Source organism: Brassica napus, chromosome A6 (assembly GCF_020379485.1).
Source record: "Brassica napus cultivar Da-Ae chromosome A6, Da-Ae, whole genome shotgun sequence".
Classification (NCBI taxonomy): Eukaryota; Viridiplantae; Streptophyta; class Magnoliopsida; order Brassicales; family Brassicaceae; genus Brassica; species Brassica napus.
This window is the reverse complement of record NC_063439.1, coordinates 3,547,774-3,566,494: the sequence shown is the minus strand read 5'-3', so window position 1 is coordinate 3,566,494 and position 18,721 is coordinate 3,547,774. Positions and strand designations below refer to the sequence as shown.

The following is an 18,721-nucleotide window of genomic DNA, read 5'->3' as shown; positions in this document are numbered from 1 at the left end:
AGAGGTATATGTAGATCACTATATCACCTACGTTATCTAGCATCTCGGTGTGTCATATCATATCACCTATGTCATTTGTAGCAACTGTGAAGCAAATTAGTATCTCACTTCCTGTAGTATATGGTCAAACGGTCTGGAGTCAATGCATATGAATGATGTTGCTATAGTGGAAGTGACATACAGAACCAACTTCAGTGTAGTTTATAAATAATTATACGGTAATACTTGTAAGAACAGGATGATGTTGACATCTTATTACAGGTAAAAATAAGCAGCAACGAGTGGTAGGTAATAGATGAGAGTAAGAGCAGTGAGAAGCACTAACTCTCAAAGGTCGGTTTAAATTGTTGAAGCACACTTCAAAAGATTTTGGTCTCTTTTTACTATAGAAGCAGTGATAAGCTTGGTTAGGCCTCCTTGACGGCAACAGCCTCTTTGGCAGGTTCAACCTTGGCAGCCTCCTTGGCAGGTTCTTCCTCGGTGACCTCCTCGGTGGCTTCACTGCTCTTCTCCTTAGCAGGCTCTTCCTTGGCTGCTTCCACTTCCTCTGGGACAATAAAAGCTGAGACAGGGAAAGTCCTGGACAGTGTGGTTGGTGACTTAAAGGTGATCTTCTCTTTTTCCTCTGTATAGATCTCACTGACACTGACCCAAATAAGAAGCTCCTTGGCCTTGACTCCAGTGAGCTTCTTGATCTTCCCGGTTTTGACCACGGCAGTGACCTCGGTTCCATAGGAGACAAGCTTATCGATATTTTCGAACTTGTGGGTGATGCTCTGTTTCTGCTTCAGCCACACAACACCTGACTCTCTGTCATACCCAGCCTCTTCTATGTCCTTCAAAGGTAGTAAGCCATTGGGCATAGATATTTCCTTGAGGAAGCATTTTGTCTTCTCCCGGCATATCTCATCTCCCGTGTACATCTCTGCCTTAGCTCTCACCTCCTCTGTGACCAAACCCATCTCCGTTTCTTGTGGGTTTTAGTTTAAGCTTTTATCTCAAAGCTGAAGTTGTGTTGTGATTGAAGTAGAGACTTAACCTTGTGATATATAGATGCATGTAAAAAGCATTAATGGGCATGGTTGAGAAGGTTCGTGGGTAGTACATAAATTCTGACTAGTTTCATGTCCTGTTTATCCCATTTTTGTTGGGTTAAAATATCTGGCAGTCATCATCCTCACAATAATGGACAGTTATTACTATTAATAATATGATTTGATATGATGGTGCATGCATGGCCCCTTCCATATAAATGCAGTGCCTATCATCTCACTTTGTCTTTTACATATGAATCGAATCAAATAATCCCTTGAGATATTGAGGATCACCTTTTTTCTTCACTGCCATCTTTAGAACCCAAATAAGTTCACATAACTTTTAAGAGTTCCCAACTTCTAACTTATTGATTGTGATTTCTCACCTTACTTTCCTGAGACTTGATGTCTTCAATTAAATCCTTCCTGTTTTATGATTATTAAGTTTTGTGAACAAACGCTAAAACCAACATATCATATCGGATATCAAGCAAGAGCCAAGTTGTTCTCGTGAATTAGACTAATCATTATGCTTCTCAATAAAACTGTTTCAAGTAACAGCTCCGATGTAAGAGCACCCGCAACCCTGAACCGATGACTCGATAACCAAGAAACAACTTTTGGATTTTTTTTTTCTTTTTTTTCGTCCGAATTAAAAAGAAAAACTGTCCAATCGCGGGCACTACGCATAGTGGAGTCCGCAAACAGTAACGAACTTACGCATGAATCAATCCTTATGCAAGAGATTTTTGGAGCACAAAAACCTAAAAAACGAATATTATAATATTGTTTCTCTTAAAAAACATTGCTAAGGACTCCTATCAACGCGGGTGTTCAATATTGTCTCTATGTGTATCATCTCCTTAGGCTTTGTGAGCACCTTGTAGTCTGTCTAAGATCTGGTTTTGAAGACGAAACTGTTGTGCGATGGACTAATGGAGATGAGCATTTTGAAAGAGTCCTGAACACTATAAACATCTACATTGGACACCTGCATAGATAGGTTCAAGGCAAATATAAGTTCAAGGCTGAAATGGTTTAATATACAAATTTCGGTTTAAGTATATTCCGGTTTAATTGGATCCGGTTTTCTTAACCGCAAGCAAATGACTTCTTCCTGGTTCCATCGCGACTTCCCGAGCCTGAACTGAAAACCCCTAATGGGAAGAACGAGCTCGTGTGGTGGCGATGGCGAGAAGCAGAGGATTGAAGATAAAGAGCAATACGGAGTGTTGCTGTACTACAAGTACACCTCTGTTCCTGACGTAGACGAGCTCGTTTCCTTTTATGAATCTAGCTGCAACTCGCTCGGTTTACTCGGCCGAGTCAGACTCTCAACTCACGGCGTCAATGTCACCGTATGCTTCTAATCTCCTTCTCTTCATATCCGATGTTGATGAATCAAAAAGGCTAAACCTTTATGTCTTTAGAGGAATGAAAGACAATAAAGTCAAAACTCTTTTTGAGTTTCTGAGTTGAGAGCTAGTTGGGTTTGATTGCAAGATCCAATCCATATGAACCAAAGTTTGAAGCTTTTTGATAGAGTTCTGTTTATAGGATTTTAATAACATTAAAAGTTTGTGTTTTGGTTTAGGTTGGTGGGAAATTAGCTGCGTTGGAGGAACATATTGCTTCTGCAAAGTCGAATTGTTTGTTCGAAGGAACTGACTTCAAGCTTGCATCTTGCAATCATCCCTTGAACGACAAAGTTTCTCAGGAGTGTGGGTTTACATCTCTCTCCATCCGTGTTGTTGAGGTTCTTTGCCTTCTTCTCTTATTCAAAACCAAGCTTTTATCTCCTTAGCCTTTCTAGCATTTTGACATGACTGTGGCATGCAGGAGTTAGTGACCTTTAGTACTTGCCCTCTCTTGAAATCACCAGACATCTCAAACGCTGGAAAGCATCTCTCTGCTGCTGAGTTTCATTCCGTCCTGCAGAGTGCCAGTAAGATCTTTCTTTTAATCTCTATTATCACCTGCTGCTACATTGTGTATCTCATCATCTGATTATGTTTTGTTTATCCTCAGAAGAACAACCTGATGAATCCGGGAAGTCTGAGAACAAGGAGCTTGTTTTGCTGGACGCTAGGAACCTGTACGAGACACGGATTGGAAAATTCGAATCAGAGAATGTTGAGACACTTGATCCTGAAATCAGACAGTACAGCGACTTGCCAACATGGATTGATCAGAATGCAGAGAAGCTGAAGGGAAAAAACGTTCTCATGTATGAATTAATAATTCAGTGAACATACATATATACGTTTCTTGTTGACTTTACTTTCCATATATCATTGAAGCTCTAATTGTGTTGGGTAAAACCAGGTACTGCACTGGTGGAATCAGGTGTGAAATGGCATCTGCCTATATCAGATCTAAAGGCGCAGGGTTTGAGAATACTTTTCAGGTGAGATCATGAATAGCAAATGGTTTTGATACACAAGTCACTGAACTTGGCTGACTCTATTTGTTTCTTGAAACAGCTCTATGGTGGCATACAGAGATACCTTGAACAGTTTCCCAGTGGAGGGTTCTTTAAAGGGAAGAACTTTGTGTTTGATCATCGGTACATCTCTAGCATCTTTCTCTTGTTATCCACCAGGAAAATGGTAACTTACATTTTTTTCATTTGGATTTGAAGGATCTCAGTTGGGAGCTCAAAAGAGGATATAATAGGCTGCTGCCTTCTCTGCAACAATACCTTTGACGACTACTCTCCACGTTGCCGTTGCAGACTATGCCGCATGCTTGTATTAGTCTGCAATCATTGCCAGGTATTGGATCTTCTACTTCGCATGGATTGTGTTACCATGGACTTATGATGTGGTGTTGTTACAGGTTAAAGGAGATGATTATGTGTGTGAGCTGTGCCGTAAACACGGAAAAGGGCAAGTCCCTTTGAGTCTTGATCCCTCAAAGGGACTTACCCCTGCAGGTGATGACGATACAAGGAGGAAGCTAAGGATCTTATGCTTACACGGTTTTAGGCAGAACGCGTCTGGCTTCAAAGGGAGGACTGGATCACTAGCAAAGAAACTAAAGAACATCGCTGAGCTTGTGTTCATAGATGCACCTCATGAACTACAGTTCATCTACCAGACTGCTTCTACTACCCCTCCTCCTCCACTTGGGGCATGCAACAAGAAGTTTGCGTGGTTGGTGTCACCAGATTTTGACAAACCAAGTGAAACAGGCTGGACCCAATGCCAGTTTGATCCATTGCAGTATCAGAATCAAACGGAAGGGTTTGACAAATCGTTGACATATTTGAAGACGGTGTTTGCAGAGAGAGGCCCTTTTGATGGCATTCTTGGATTCTCTCAAGGTGCAGCAATGGCTGCAGCTGTGTGCGGGAAACAAGAGCAGCTCTTAGGTGAAATAGACTTCAGATTCTGCGTGTTGTGCTCCGGTTTCACACCGTGGCCACTGTTGGAGAAGAGAGAGCAAGGTTCTATCAAGTGCCCTTCGCTTCACATTTTTGGAAGCCAGCCTGGAAAAGACAGACAGATTGTGACTCAAGCTAGCTTAGATTTGGCCGGGTTGTTTGACCAAGGCTGCGCCACTGTTATAGAGCATGACTTTGGCCATATCATTCCTACAAAGTCTCCTTATATTGATGAGATTAAAGCTTTTCTTAACCAGTTCATTTGAGGATAATGTTTATCAAGACAAATGTTCTTGCAATCAAATAACTTTTCTTCTTGATTTTGTAATCTGACAAGTAAAAAATTTGAAAAGAAAAACTGTTACAACAAAGATAAAAGTGACAAATACAATGTGTGATCAAATCCTAAACATGATTCTTCCCAGAGTTTTAAGATATGAAGATACAGAAGCAGAGAATGATTCAAACAAATGACAACAAACAAAAGAAGTATAAGAGCCTTTTTGGACCAGTACTCAAAACCCCAAACTTGAACCTCAATCACAGTTCCAAAAGATGAATCTCATTGTCCCTCAAACCAAAGTATTCAATGTTCTATACCTTTTTTCAACCAAATTTAAATCCACCAGGGGGAGCAGCGGTCTGGTTATTCCCAAAACTGAAGCCCTGTTGTGGGTTTTCATTGACACCGTCTGGCAGAATCTGCTCATCCTCTTCTTCCTCAGCCCAATATCTCTCCAAGATCTTAACAGCCTTCTCATATATCTCATTGTTATCATGGGACTGAAGGTTTTCTATTTTGTCCAACCCATCAGATTCTTCAACTATCTGAGCATAGAGATTTACTCCACCGTTTAACCCCATCTCCTTGTCAGCCTCACCAATCTTGAGAATGTTCTCGAGCCCCTCTAGGCACACTGTCACGATCCTCGGATCAGGGCAAATTAGAAGATCACAAAGAGGTTTGATGCAGCCTTGTGCTACCAAATACCTGCATGCAAAAACTATATTATAGCATTCTTCGATATTGAGATGGATGTTGGTATAAGACTATAACAGTGAACACTGAATAGAGATTGGCTTACTGAATCTGCTCATGAGACCCTCCTGAGGTAGCATTTGAAATAGCCCACGCAGCTTCCTTCTTTATATCGAACTCCGCGTTTTGGAGCAAATGCACAAGAGGGAGGACAATACCAGCGCCAACTACAGCCTATTGTTTGAATAAGATAAAGTAAGTAAAACTTTGTCTTTAGCCTCTGAAACTTTGATGATTATCAATATTTTATGAAAAGCCTCATACCTCTATCTGAACTTTATTCCCAGCAGTGATATTCGAGATTGTCCAACAAGCTTCTTTTTTGATACTTTTCTTGTGATTTTGCGTAAGCAAATTATAAAGGTGTGGAAGTACTCCACTATCAATTATAAACTGAAAAGCAAACATACATGTGTAGTCAATATAATAAACACAAACACCAAAACATTACAAAGTATCATTCTTGACCAATGGTACCTGTGTCTGAGAGTCATCACCGGTTACAATGTTCCCAACGGTTCGGAGGGCAGGAATGAGAACCGTAGGTGATGGATGACTTGAAGAAATATATATCAGATAGTAAACAAAAACAAAACGATAAGAAAAGTTAGTGAGAGCAACCAACACTCAAATTTTAAAAGGAATAAGGAACTAACCTCAGAAGCTCCACAAGTCGTGGACAGACACCTGCCTGGATCACAGCCTGAATCTTATCATTGGGGCCATCTGAAAGGTAGGAGAGAGCCCAGCATGCATCAGTGAGAACTTCTTCATCATTCAGATAAATAAGCTGCCGGAGAACTGGCAAGGCAGGCTTCACCTGGAATATATGAATATCAAACATCAATATTCGGAGTAACGCGAGGATGAAAGCAACCAAACATAAGCAATCAAGTTACATAAAAAGAATACATTTCTTCATCCCTACCTCTTCAAATGGTGTTGGTGGTTTCCCACGACAAAAGTTGGACAAGGTCCATGTAGCATTCCTTAGCATGGATAACTTTGAATTTTCGTTTAACTGAGACAGCAAGGGTGCAAGAGCACCACAGCTGAGAACAAGGTTCCTGCAGTTTGGCGAGTCTCCAGCAACATTCCCTAAGGCCCACACGGCCTACAACGGATAAACATAAATAAAGGTTTATTATAAGAAAACATTAACGTTTTAGCAACCTAAAAACTACAGAGAAGCACTTGGCTGACTATCATTTCATATTAAAAAAAAAAATATGCAATATATATCTTAGATTAAAAAAAATTGAGTTACAATTATCTATAGATAGATAGTTAATGGCAAACCTGCTCTCGAACGTCATCACTAGCAGAGCTAAGAAGCTCAACGAAGATAGGTACGGCCCCATGTTCAATCACAACCCGAGTATGATCTGATGTTCCTGAGGCAACGTTAGTCAAAGCCCATGCAGCCTCAAACTGCAAAGACAATTCTTAAGTGTTTTTTTTTTGTTTTGTTTTTTTTTATTAAAGTCACAAACCATAAGGGGCAAATCTAAAAAAAGTAAGAAAATTATGAAACAAACCTGGAGTTGTGGATGGTCTTGCCTTCGAAGAAACTCAACAAAACGAGGGATAACACCAGCTTTGATCACCTCATCAATTGGAGGACTGCGCTCTGCTCATCAAATCACAAAACAACCATCAGATGTCTGTCTATTACACACATATAACATTCTGAAAGTAAAAAAAAAAAAAGAGTATACTTACCAATAGATAACAACTTTCTAAACTGAGTAGTAGCTTCTAGCTGAGCTTGAGGATCCTCAGAATAAACACCTTGTACCATCATTGGTATACCTTCCAACTGCCACATCATCAAAGATCCAATCCGTTAAGAAGATCAGCACGTGAGTTACTAGATGTGTTGTAATATAGGATCTAATCAAAGATCCATTAATAACAAAACAGATCATAGGATCCAAAATTAAACTTCAGATCAGCGAGAGAGTTACTCGTTTCTCAACGGCGGCAGCGCTCTGGAGGGCATCGAGACCAGCTGCTCCGAGAGGCTGCTGCTGGAGCATCATGCCTTCGCGGCGCTTCTTGAGGAGACTGTCCTCGCGCTTGTTTTTTCGAATCTCGACGAGGTTGTCTTCTCTCCTCCGCCTCGCCTCATCGGCATCGACACCTGTCTTGTATATCTTCTTCCTCAGCTCCGCGCGTGTGCTCGGCCTCAGCGACATCTTGGCTCACTCTTCTGGAAACCACTTCGTTGTCTGAGATCTTACGATGGAACTGAAAATGGAGAAGGAGATCGTGGAGGATGAGTCGTCTCGTCTGTTGCTGTCGGGTCTGATCCGGTTTGGTTTAGTTTGGTTTGGTCTGGTCGGAGTTTTTTTTTAATTATTTGTTGGAGCTACTTGGAACCTTCGTTGTGACAAAGAGTGTCCTTGAGTTTGCTTTTGGTGAAGAATATACAAATTTTAATTTTGCATGATTGCATGAATACTTCATGACTAAGGATTCTTTCTTATAGGATATGCTAGAATTAATTTGTTCTCGCAGTGGTATAAAAGTATATTGACTGTTGATTATGTTGTAGCGGTGCTCTAAAAATTGGTTTAGTCAGCAAATCGGGTATGAACGAATCGATTTATTAAAAAGTCGGTATAGACGTTGTCCGTCTAAACAATAATCCTCTGTAAAGCACGCTTAACCATGTAACATAGATAACCATCAAATATTTTTGGATAATACAAGATGATGTATGATTGTATTTGTGGTTAAAACTTCTACTGAAATTAAAAAAAAAAAATTGTATTCGAATATTGGTTATTAATGAAAATTTGATGTTGAGAAAAAGAGATGGATATTTCATGGCTAGAACGACGAACAATGATATGATACATTCGAAATATTTAGAATAAGAAAAGCCACAAATATAACAAACAAACAAAAACAAGACGGAGTTTTATATATCCCAATAATTTGATGAAAAGCTTGATAGTTTTGATAGATTAAGATTTAATACTTAGGATAATACAGCCACAAATAAAACCAAAGAAAAGGAAACAGTACGGGGTTTTGTATCCCGACAACTAGATGAAAAGCTTGATAGTTATAATAGATTAGGACTAATCAGAATCAGAGTCAGTGTCGATGATATTAACACAAGGACGTTTTCCCTCCCTCACTGATTGATGAGGCGGTTCATCTTCTTGAAACATGATCCCTAACTCTCGTTCGATGTTGCCAACCCCACTCCCCTCCTCAGGACCATACAATGCCATCCACGTTGCGTTGATGATCTTGAAAGCTAACTTGGCAGCAACAGATTTGTTTTTCTCGGGGCAGAGCTTAGCCACAATGTTCATGTACTGTCTACGGGCTGTTTGATAGCTACAGAACGGGGGGAGTCCGAGGACGTCGTGGAGTGTAAAACTGCTGGCGTTTATGAACCTCCAGTGAATTTGATGAGCCAGGTAAACCTGCGAGATCTTACGATGGTTCGTAGAGGTGTTTGGGAAAACAAATGTTAGTGCATGAAGAACTTCAAGGGCTCCTTTCGGATTGCCTCTTCGGTACCGTTCTTCAGCTACTCTTACATTGTTTTCAGAGAACACCATAGCTGACACTGGTAGGCTCATTTTTTAGATTGGTTTGATTGCAAAATTTTGTAAAGGAGATAATTTTGAGGTGAATGAGCTTTGAGATTACCACCAAAATTTATAGTAAAAAAAAAAAAAAAATCTTAAATTCTTCTATAACTAAAATACAATAGAAAAGGAAGTATATCGATGTAAAATATAAAGGAATGCATAATTTATATATACATAAAGCAGAAAAAATTAACCTTTCCTTTATAATTTATATTTTTCTTTATAATATGTTACGTCATTGACGAAAAATCATAATTTTTATGTTATTTCATTTTATATTTTTGAAAAATGTATTAGAAGGAAAGTTGACTAAAAACTAATTTAACTTGGTAGATTCGTACTTTCTTAAAATTAAATAAACTATTTTGGTAAATGCGATTTAATAGTTATTATGGACGATATATATGTGGAATTGAAACGCTTATACCTCTTTTGGTTAAAGCAATTCAATATTATGGTCGATATATACATGAAATTATTGAAATGTTCGCATACCAGCTCATAAAAACGAATCATTGTAATATAAGTTTTACTTTCTAACATTTTTTGATAAAAATATATTTATGTTATTATCTCCAAAACAATAATTTTATGTTATTTTCAATATTTGATATTATTTTAACTAGGAATGAAACCTCTGCGATGTCGCGGGGGGAAACTATATTAAAACTATATATAAAAAATTTTGAACATAAAATAATAATATATAAAAGTTGATATTTAAAAATATTTCTGAAATTTATATATTTAAAATTGAAAATATAAAATTCTAAAAATAGACTATGAATAGATATATGTAGCAAACGAAAAGCTTTTGAGAAAGTGATATAACTCTTCAAAACATTTCTTGAAATGATAAATGGTTGAAAACAGTATAATAAAATATTTTTACGATTATTAAAAACAGATTTCTAATTAATACTTCAAGATACCTAAACACCAAAAAATGCATGGTGAAAAAGTCTTTAATAAGAGTTGTGTGTTTTTATTTTCTTTTATTTTTTCAGTTCCAAAATTCATATGGAGTTACTAATAAATCGTGTATCTAATTCTTAAGAAATTACAGTAAAATGAAACAGTGATAACAAAAAATATATTGATAAAATTTAAGATAAAATTAGTAAATTTTAAAAAAAATTTGAGGAATTATCTAATTATTAAGTAAGACAAAATAGGTTATTTTGGTGCGATTTTGAAAATGTGCCATGATTTTGTTATAAATTTTCTCAACATTTTTCTTTAAATAGACTTATTCTGCAGTGAACTAATAATATGATTGATAGATTACCAATTGATATGGTGTATCCCTAAGTGGTACTTTTCATTGTATCTTTGCCACTCTTCATCTCACTCTAATAAATCTTTGCAACACATGCATTTCTAAAAAAAACCATAAATTTTACCATCAAATACCTCATAACTTTTATCGTCGTTTATTTGTTTAGCATTTGAAGATCAAATAAATTTTCTTAAAAAGTATTTTGACTCTTTTGAGTTATATGAAATATTTTTTTAGGATAAGACAACCAAATGCAAACAAGTTTTCAAGGTTTATACGTGTTTCTCCAAAGATTGTATATGATCCTTTGGGTGGTGAATCTCTCTCTTATTTTATATAGTTCTATCTTTATTTGATGTTTTTTGTTATTGCATATCTCACTACTCACAACTACTACTATATATATTTAGACCAAAGATTGCAATGGGTAACCACCAAATATTACAATGGTTGACCACCAAAAATTGCAATAGTTGAACATCAAAACTTGCAACGGTTAATCATCAAAGATTGTAATGGTTCATTTAAAAAATTGCAAATGTTCATTTAAATCTCTAACATAACATTATATATATGAAAAATACAATTTAAAGAACAAAAGCAATAAAAAGTAAAAACAAAACAAAAGCAATTATAAGAGAAAAGTACAATAAACAATTATGAGCAAAAATATATAATTCACATTTATGAGCAAAGTTATAATGAAGAGACACATTTTAAAACATTGCTTGGAATCCCTATTATAGCTTTCAAATATTGTTCTCCATCTACGAAATAAAATAAATAATTATTAGATGAAATTATACATATATGTATCATTTCAACATTGCGACCAATATGGCTTCTTGTTTAACAATAACAACCGGTGTTTGATGATTATCTACAACAAATAAGAAGAAAACAATAATCTATTAATAAGAATAAAGAAATAAACAGGTATGAGACTAGTTTAAACAAAGAGGTACTAATTCAAAAAAACATAAATTAATGAGAGATACAATTTTAAAAAATGCAAGCAGATATAAACAAAAAGACCATAAACTCTTATAAACAGTTTTTTTTTAATAAACAGACATGAACATAATTATAATGAAAAGACATGACTTTTAGAATTAATTATGATTGCTATTATTAATAGATATTTATAAAATGTTTTATATGCAAAATTATCATGAAGTTGGTGTTTTAGACATCAAAATATATTAAAATTTTATATGGCATTAGTTTTAAAAAAAAATTGTGGTTAATTCTGCTACTTCTGTCTCATGTGCCAGGTTTGAGACTAGATAATGGCATTACAATTTATTTATTTTAAGCGTTGTAACACAAACCAAAGTTTGTAGTGTGAAAATTCTGGTTTGAATAGACTCTTAGATTTTAAATGTGTATAAATACAGTTTTGAACAAACCGAGTAGAAATTGTCAAACTGGATCGATTAGAATGTTGATTTCACACTGGTTATGAACCAATGAAAAAAGAGAGAAAAAAATGAACCAATGTAAATGCTTGTAAATTTGTGCATGTCAGTTGATCGGTCTCTCAAGACTGGTCTAACCCAATCTTATTAATAACACGTACTCCAGAAAATCGCTCGGTCGGGAATCTTAATTTATATGTCTAATCAGATAAGTTGACAAAAAAATATGTCTAATCAGATATCTCGTGTCGACATGTCGTCATTTAAACATGTGTGTCTTTCTAATCTGTTGATATAGTTGATTTCAAAACATCACTGCATGATTTTTTTTTTTAATATACCGTATTAACTGATCCAGTCAATTTCAGAAAAATGCATTTAGTGGTATAGAATGGAAGGAATACCACACTACATCAAATCTAATTAATTTTTTCTTCTAACAAAATTTGAACTTGATTCAAACATAGAAGTCTCCAATGCAGAAATCTTTGGGATAAACATGAACTTTCGCGGAAGTTCTTCCATTGCTTATAGATTTCGGATAGTGAAAAAATTAAACATTTTCGTATCATTTTTCTCTAGTTGTAGAATTGCTGTACAAATATAACTCTATCAAGAATTTCTCTCTTAATTGCATTATACGTTTCCTAGTTTCACAAGAGAAAGGGTTACTGAGATATATACATTTCTTACATATGGAATTTAAACCACCTTCTGTAATATTGGATGTATGGTACGAAGAACTTATTGTTTGCATCCCAAAAAATATTATTAAACATTGAAGAGCTCTTGTCTCTTACATTTTTGTTTGGAATCAAAGCACATATGAGATCTCAATGCATCGATCTCAAATCAGTCAATCTTTATTAGTCATCTCTTTCAACACTTATATCTTATAGAAAGCCACAGATTTATGAGACTTGCGTTTACTTTGTTCCTTCCATCACAAGTTTTCAGATTTGGTTGAAGGGTTAGTTATATTGCATCAAACTAATAAAACTTGATGAAGCAGCGATCTTTATGATTTGTAAAACTTAGTTGATTAGCAAAAAGAGACTATTTGGAAATGATAGGGAAAGAGGGCGAGCTTCTATGAAGAAGAGGTTCTCAGGTTTTATGGACGATCATCAAGTGGTTTCCCGGGATCGGTTTGAGAAAACTTTAACCATGTAGATAGAATGGCTTTAAAGCAAGGAGGTCGACGCTCGCTTGTTTCTAGGCTCTGATTATTAGGTGCAATATTGAGTTCCTTTGCTTCTTATTTTTTGTTTTATCTCCATTGAAGTTTTTTTTTTTTTTTTTGATCAAACCTCCACTGAAGTTTAGAATAAAATTTTCAGGATATGGCATGATAATGTTTGATGATGAAGAAAACAAATCTAAAGGATGATAGCATCATCTTTACGTACTAGGTAAATTAAAGAGTAAAATATTAAGTTCATTTTTGGGTTTGATATGTAATAGCCCACTAGCACAAACCATAAAAATAATGGAACAAGAACACAACTATATGCAATTGGTTTGGGTTACAAACTTGGGTCAATAGAAAATTAGAAATATAAATACAAATTTGTAACCAAAACCAAATGGTCGTAATCTAGTTGCAGTTTTGATGGTTGAAAACTCTTTGTTGATCGAGCAAGAAATTAAATCTCATCATATAATACTCATTTGTGTATGGATCTTAGACGCTATAGATTCAAATTTCTGATTGTCTATGAACTTGTGAATTACTCTGAAATAGAGATGCACAGTTGATATCAGTTAAGACTTAGGATATTCACATTACGAATAAAAAATTTGTGCATTTTTCATTGTATGCTCTTTTCTTCCCTCGCTATCTTCATGGTCATCCAAATGGGGATATAAAGAGTGAATTTGTTTGGCGTATAATTCTAGTACGTGACTGATTACATGCAAAAGTCATAACGATCTAATATTAACTTCGGTATAAATGGTTTTAAAAGGAAAAGTTGCATGTATGTTACCAGTGAGATAGAAGCAAAAATTTATGAGTTAAGTGGATATGGTTGACTTGAGAGCACGTGCGGAAATGTAGAAAAACACGAGCACAGTTCAAAGACAACGAAATTTCTCTGCCGAAGACATGTGCGAGTGCATGCTGTCTTGCGACGTGTTCCATGTAATTACACCACACAAAATTCCCTCACATATAAGAAACCTATATATGTATATCTATTAATCTGATGTGAGAATGAAAAGATATGGACGATAGTATTTTTGTTGAAGTCAAATTTTTGTTCAAAAGAAGGTTTTGTTTGCTTCTCTCGTCCCAGGACACATTGTTCCCAACACCTCAAGCCATATAGTCTTGAGGCTCCGGTTATTTCCACCGGTTGAACCGATTGAATTTTGGATTTCCATTTTCTCTTTTGATTCACTCTACGGGGATATCTGATTCCTAACTTTTTGTTATAAATACTGTAATCATCATTAAAACATACATAGACAACCAAACTACGAAAATAATATAATCTAATAAGTGAAATTACACGTTATTTTAGGTGACATTACTAGTGAAAGCAAGGTGAGTGAATAAAAAAGTTTGATAATTTTTATTTTTGATAATTATGAATGACAAGGTGAATTTGTTTCTCATTCATAATACTATATAGCTCTGTACAAAAAAAAAAGGAGGAAGAGTAGACTACTATTATTCTTCAAAAGCTGGCACCTCCTCGGCCACATTCACATATGAGGTCCATAATTGGAGTCACATGGTTGCATGTGATTACATTGGGTCTACCCCTTTAGCCACATATGGCCAACTCCACGTTTTCCCCTTTCTTTTGTTTTGTTTTGTAGCTATCATTCGATGCATTTATATATATACTTTGTTTCTTATTTTGTTCTACTAATTCCAAATATCATGTGAATACGTTAACTAATATCAACAACTCGTAATATCAGGATAAGAAATGTCAAAGGATAAAATGTGGATGCACAATCGTATTAATAAAAAGTTATCCGGGTAAGATTTGTGGAAATCATTTTGTGAGAAACACCTCGTCACCTTAATAACTTTTTTCCTGGAAACAAAAACACAATGACCCACAGACATGTTGCCATTAATTTGATATATATAAAAAGTGTGAATACAAAGAAGAAAGACATATTGGGGTGTAAAAAAGAAGTAGCACACGTGGGGAGACTTAAAGAGGGGAAGAAAGATGTTCCTCCAGATTCATTTCTCAATCTTTTTGTTTCCCCTTCTTTTGGTACTAATGTTGTGGTCCTTCACACTTGTTTCAATGTTACTTACTTGCTCTCCCCTAGTGGATTTCTTCTTCTGACAAACTTACACTACCTTTGTATTTTTATACGATAATGTAAATGTCAAGTCTTCTACAACTTTAAAGTAAAAAAAATATTATCATTCAAGAGTCAGAGTTATCTAGAAAGTAACTCTTTTTGTTTATCAATCAGTTCGAAAGTTACTCTGAAAGTAAATCTTTCTGTTTATCAATCAGTGTCAAAGTTATTTTAAAAGGTTTATCAATCAGCTTCAAAGTTAAAGAGAGGCATTAGTAGCAAAATATAGTTTTGGACGGCACTCTAGCAATAGTGCAAAAACTTCAACGTCGAAAAAGTCAAAATGAGAACATCACATGGAGTCCATTGGCCCCAAAATTAAGGTGGGTGTTCTCTACACGTTAGGCCGTCTACGCACATGCTCTTTTTTTCTGAATTGCTTCAAGTTGCAATTCATTTTAAAACTTTTTATTCTTCTCTTATCTTCTTTTGTGTGTACACTTATCTTTTTAAGGGTCTATTAACACTTTGGAATCAAGATTAGTTGCCTTTCTTTTTCTTCCTTTAGAAGATTAAGAAAAAGTGATTCAAGGAAAATATTAAGATGATCAAAATGGATACAACTAAACAAAGTAATGTACAATGTAGAGAAATAAAATACATGAAATTATAAAACAGAAACAAATAAAAAAACTTGAGCCAAACAAAGGGGGTAAAAAGGTAAAAAAAAAAAGAAGCTAGTTTAACAACTGACAAACTAACTGCCGCCGTTACGGTCGGGTCAACGTCGACCGTGGCGCGGCGGCTGCTAGGAGTTCTGCAAGAGACTCCATGGCTCGGACCTGCATCTCTAGAGCCGCGATGTAATCGGTCGCTTCGTCCAAAAGGTTCGGCACGGTGACTTTCCGGCAACCGGGAACCAACCTCCCGAGAATCTTCAGCTTTCTCTCAACCGCCGGCAGTTTACTCCGCTTCCTCTCCGCCGCGGTGTCTTTTCTCGGTTTGCGAGCTCCGGTTAACTTCGCCTTCTTGTGCTTCTTCAGACTCGCTCGGACGCGAGTGGCCAAGACCGCCCTGCTCCACCGCGTCGTGCCGCGAGCCGACGCGGCGAGAACTCGGTCCGCCGTGTCGCGTATCTCTCGCGCGGCGGAGGTGATTTTACCGCCGTCGTTGGATCTCTGACGAACTCGGCGCAGAGCTTCGACGAGCTTGGAGGCGTAGATCTGCTGCACACGATTGGTTCTCCATCTCTTCAAGCTTTCTTGGTTGATCTCTGATGACTCTGCCGTCTCCTTCGCCGTCTCTGATATCCTCCGCCTCTTCCGTCTTGACTCCGGAGAGGCGTCGTCAACGGTTGCTTCGGTGCTTGGAAACAGAGAATCCACCATCAAATCTGATCAAACGAAAGATTCTAAAAGAAGTGTAAATAGTCACAAGACCACAACAACAATCTTTTCGTCTTCCTCACTACTACTCGTAAACAAGACGAGAGCTTCGGAAAATGGAGTCTTCAGAATGTGACTGTATAGAAACAAAATGAAGATGAAGGGAGAGAGCTGTTTATATATCTCCTCCACTCGACCGAGAAGAATCGTCAACAGTTTAATACCACTTTTGCCCTTAGTTACCGGTATTTTGTTTGCTCAACGGGCCGGGCCTAATAATTATAATGGGCCTTAAATTATTTTGTTAGCTTATGTCCAATGTCCAAATTGAGGATCAGGAAGGGTGAATAAAAAGATTGTTGGGCTTGTTTCATTTCTTATTGGGGTTTTTGAAAACTACTAAATAAACAATATCCTTTGCATATTGCATCAACATTTTCCAAATTGATACTTTCTTTTGTAGTTTCATGAGTTGGATGTGTCGTTACATTTCTACCATGCTCTTGCAGAAACAAATACACTTTTATAAGTTATAACAAACCAGAGAACAATGGATAGAGAAATACACCAACACACAACACAAAGACACAAACCATAATTAAGACAGTGAATTAAGAAATAACGTCATTTTTAAGAAAATTGTTCTTCCCTGCTGGCTTCCAACTCCTCGATCATCATTTTCTTCTTCTTGTTCATTATAGCATGGATTTTGGAGCAGTTACAAGGCATGAGCAAGCACGATGGTCCACCAACAACACTCCCATTTGAGACAACAGGGAGCTTTTTCGAGATCACCACGGAGTTGATAACATCATCCGTCGGATGATAGATAGACAAAACCTCGAATCCTTGGAGATCACACGGCTCAACGATCGGATAAAGAAATGCTCTCGGGCCATGAGCACTCCTCAGCATGAGGACAGCACCAGGAGCCATGTGTTTCTGAAGATGCTCGATCACTCTAACTTTATCCTCCTTGTTCATCCCAACAAGCGCTGCTAGAAACACGACGTCGAAGCTCTTCAAGCTCTCCGTCACGTTCATAATATCAACGGTGTGGAAGAACATGCGTTGAGAGATGTCTGGATCAGAAGAGACCAGAAGAGAGGCGAGCGAGTTCGCTGACGGGTCGATGTCAAAGTTGTGGAAGACTGTCTCTTTGAGATGGGATGAAGCAAGAACGATGGAAGTGAGAGGAAGAGGACCAGATCCAATGAAAGCAACATTCCTTGGGACAAGACCGTTTAGGTTTTGTGTGAGGAGATCGTATTCGAGCTTCCCGAGTTTTATATAGTTATTGTAATAAGGGAAAAGGTTTAAATGGTGAAGTGGGTTGTCTTCAAAAGACGTCAAGATCGAAGAGAAATGATGTTCTAGGTGACCTTCGGCTTCGCCACAGATCTTGATGAGCTTTTGTCGAGTCTCTTGGACTGTGTCACACATCTTGGTGACGTCGATGTTAGGGTTGGGTGGGATGCATGTGGAAACGAGCTGGCTGAAGAGAATGTTGACATCTTCGGATGGTTTTAGACTCTCGAGCTTTGAGATCTTTTCGTAGAGATCGCAAATTGTGTTCACCAGTTGCTCCTCTTGGCAATCCATGTCGACACTATGAGGCTTTCTTGTTTTCAAATGAAAGATAAAAATATAAAACTTTCTTTTTTTTTTTGTCAACCAAAAAAAAAAAAAAAATATAAAACTTTCTTCGTTTTTTTTTTCTTCAAGATATTGTGTTTCTCGGGTGGTGTGAACTGTTTCGAGGGATGGATATTTATTAGGGTAAGGTGGGGACCACATCAACTCAAAAACGAATATGAATTATTTAGCATTTCATGATTCAAGTTGAACACTTAGTTTGTTTTTTTTGAATTATCACGTCGATAATTTATTTTGGTAACTGGAAACCTTTTCAAAAAATAAACTAATATATATATATATAATATATAATCTATTAAAAGTATGCTACAACTTTTAATATTAAAGATTTGTTATTTTGTTTAGGTGTTAAGACTTAATATGTAAGTTTAAAGGATGGAGTTTTAATTTAGTTTTATGGTTTGTGTTTTACATTTCATATAAATAATAATTTAGATTACTCGATGAATTGTTAAATCATAAAAATTGAAATTGCACGTCATTAAAATTCTCCTATAGTTTTGTTAAAGATATGTGTTGTTAAAAACTACAAAAGTTTTTTTTTTATAATTTTCAAGTTACTCTGACTTGTGTGAGCATGCATGTGTGAGATCCAAAATTGTTAAAAAATAGAATTCAGGCTGTTGGCCTGAATTCAT

The 18,721-nt window shown here is 36.5% G+C and overlaps 6 protein-coding genes across 7 annotated transcripts; 1 reads left to right on the top strand and 5 right to left on the bottom strand.

Annotated features, from left to right (window-relative positions):
- Window positions 1-178: 178 nt before the first annotated feature.
- Window positions 179-1,097, bottom strand: LOC106415562. Its single transcript, XM_013856313.3, has one exon. It carries the CDS (start codon window positions 960-962, stop codon window positions 408-410), a length of 555 nt encoding a protein of 184 aa, XP_013711767.2. The 5' UTR covers window positions 963-1,097; the 3' UTR covers window positions 179-407.
- A 750-nt stretch (window positions 1,098-1,847) lies between these two features.
- Window positions 1,848-4,739, top strand: LOC106346284 (rhodanese-like domain-containing protein 6). 2 transcript variants are annotated; one of them, XM_013785564.3, is made up of 8 exons: window positions 1,848-2,392; window positions 2,629-2,790; window positions 2,874-2,979; window positions 3,063-3,261; window positions 3,360-3,441; window positions 3,518-3,600; window positions 3,676-3,808; window positions 3,873-4,739. In XM_013785564.3, exons 1-8 carry the CDS (start codon window positions 2,195-2,197, stop codon window positions 4,683-4,685), a joined length of 1,776 nt encoding a protein of 591 aa, XP_013641018.2. In that variant the 5' UTR covers window positions 1,848-2,194; the 3' UTR covers window positions 4,686-4,739. The 2 variants fall into 2 exon arrangements, with proteins under 2 accessions (XP_013641018.2, XP_013641019.2); XM_013785565.3 differs by having other exon boundaries at window positions 2,061-2,392; window positions 3,066-3,261.
- Window positions 4,740-5,025: 286 nt separating this feature from the next.
- On the bottom strand, window positions 5,026-7,656 carry LOC106346285 (importin subunit alpha-4-like). Its single transcript, NM_001315745.1, is given in 10 exon segments — window positions 5,026-5,410; window positions 5,505-5,632; window positions 5,723-5,851; window positions 5,936-6,014; window positions 6,115-6,278; window positions 6,387-6,572; window positions 6,758-6,889; window positions 6,997-7,088; window positions 7,181-7,277; window positions 7,426-7,656. Coding segments are annotated over 10 exon segments (1,623 nt in total).
- Window positions 7,657-8,547: 891 nt separating this feature from the next.
- BNAA06G05330D lies at window positions 8,548-9,060 on the bottom strand. Its single transcript, XM_013789698.1, has one exon. The coding sequence runs from the start codon at window positions 9,058-9,060 to the stop codon at window positions 8,548-8,550; it is 513 nt and encodes a 170-aa protein (XP_013645152.1).
- A 6,579-nt stretch (window positions 9,061-15,639) lies between these two features.
- Window positions 15,640-16,711, bottom strand: LOC106346287 (transcription factor bHLH149). The gene has a single exon (XM_013785567.3). The coding sequence runs from the start codon at window positions 16,428-16,430 to the stop codon at window positions 15,813-15,815; it is 618 nt and encodes a 205-aa protein (XP_013641021.1). The 5' UTR covers window positions 16,431-16,711; the 3' UTR covers window positions 15,640-15,812.
- A 219-nt stretch (window positions 16,712-16,930) lies between these two features.
- LOC106346288 (nicotianamine synthase 3) lies at window positions 16,931-18,164 on the bottom strand. Its single transcript, XM_048782082.1, has 2 exons — window positions 18,127-18,164; window positions 16,931-18,080 (listed from the first exon to the last, which is right to left on the bottom strand). Exon 2 carries the CDS (start codon window positions 18,027-18,029, stop codon window positions 17,058-17,060), a length of 972 nt encoding a protein of 323 aa, XP_048638039.1. The 5' UTR covers window positions 18,030-18,080; window positions 18,127-18,164; the 3' UTR covers window positions 16,931-17,057.
- Between the last annotated feature and the right edge of the window lie 557 nt (window positions 18,165-18,721).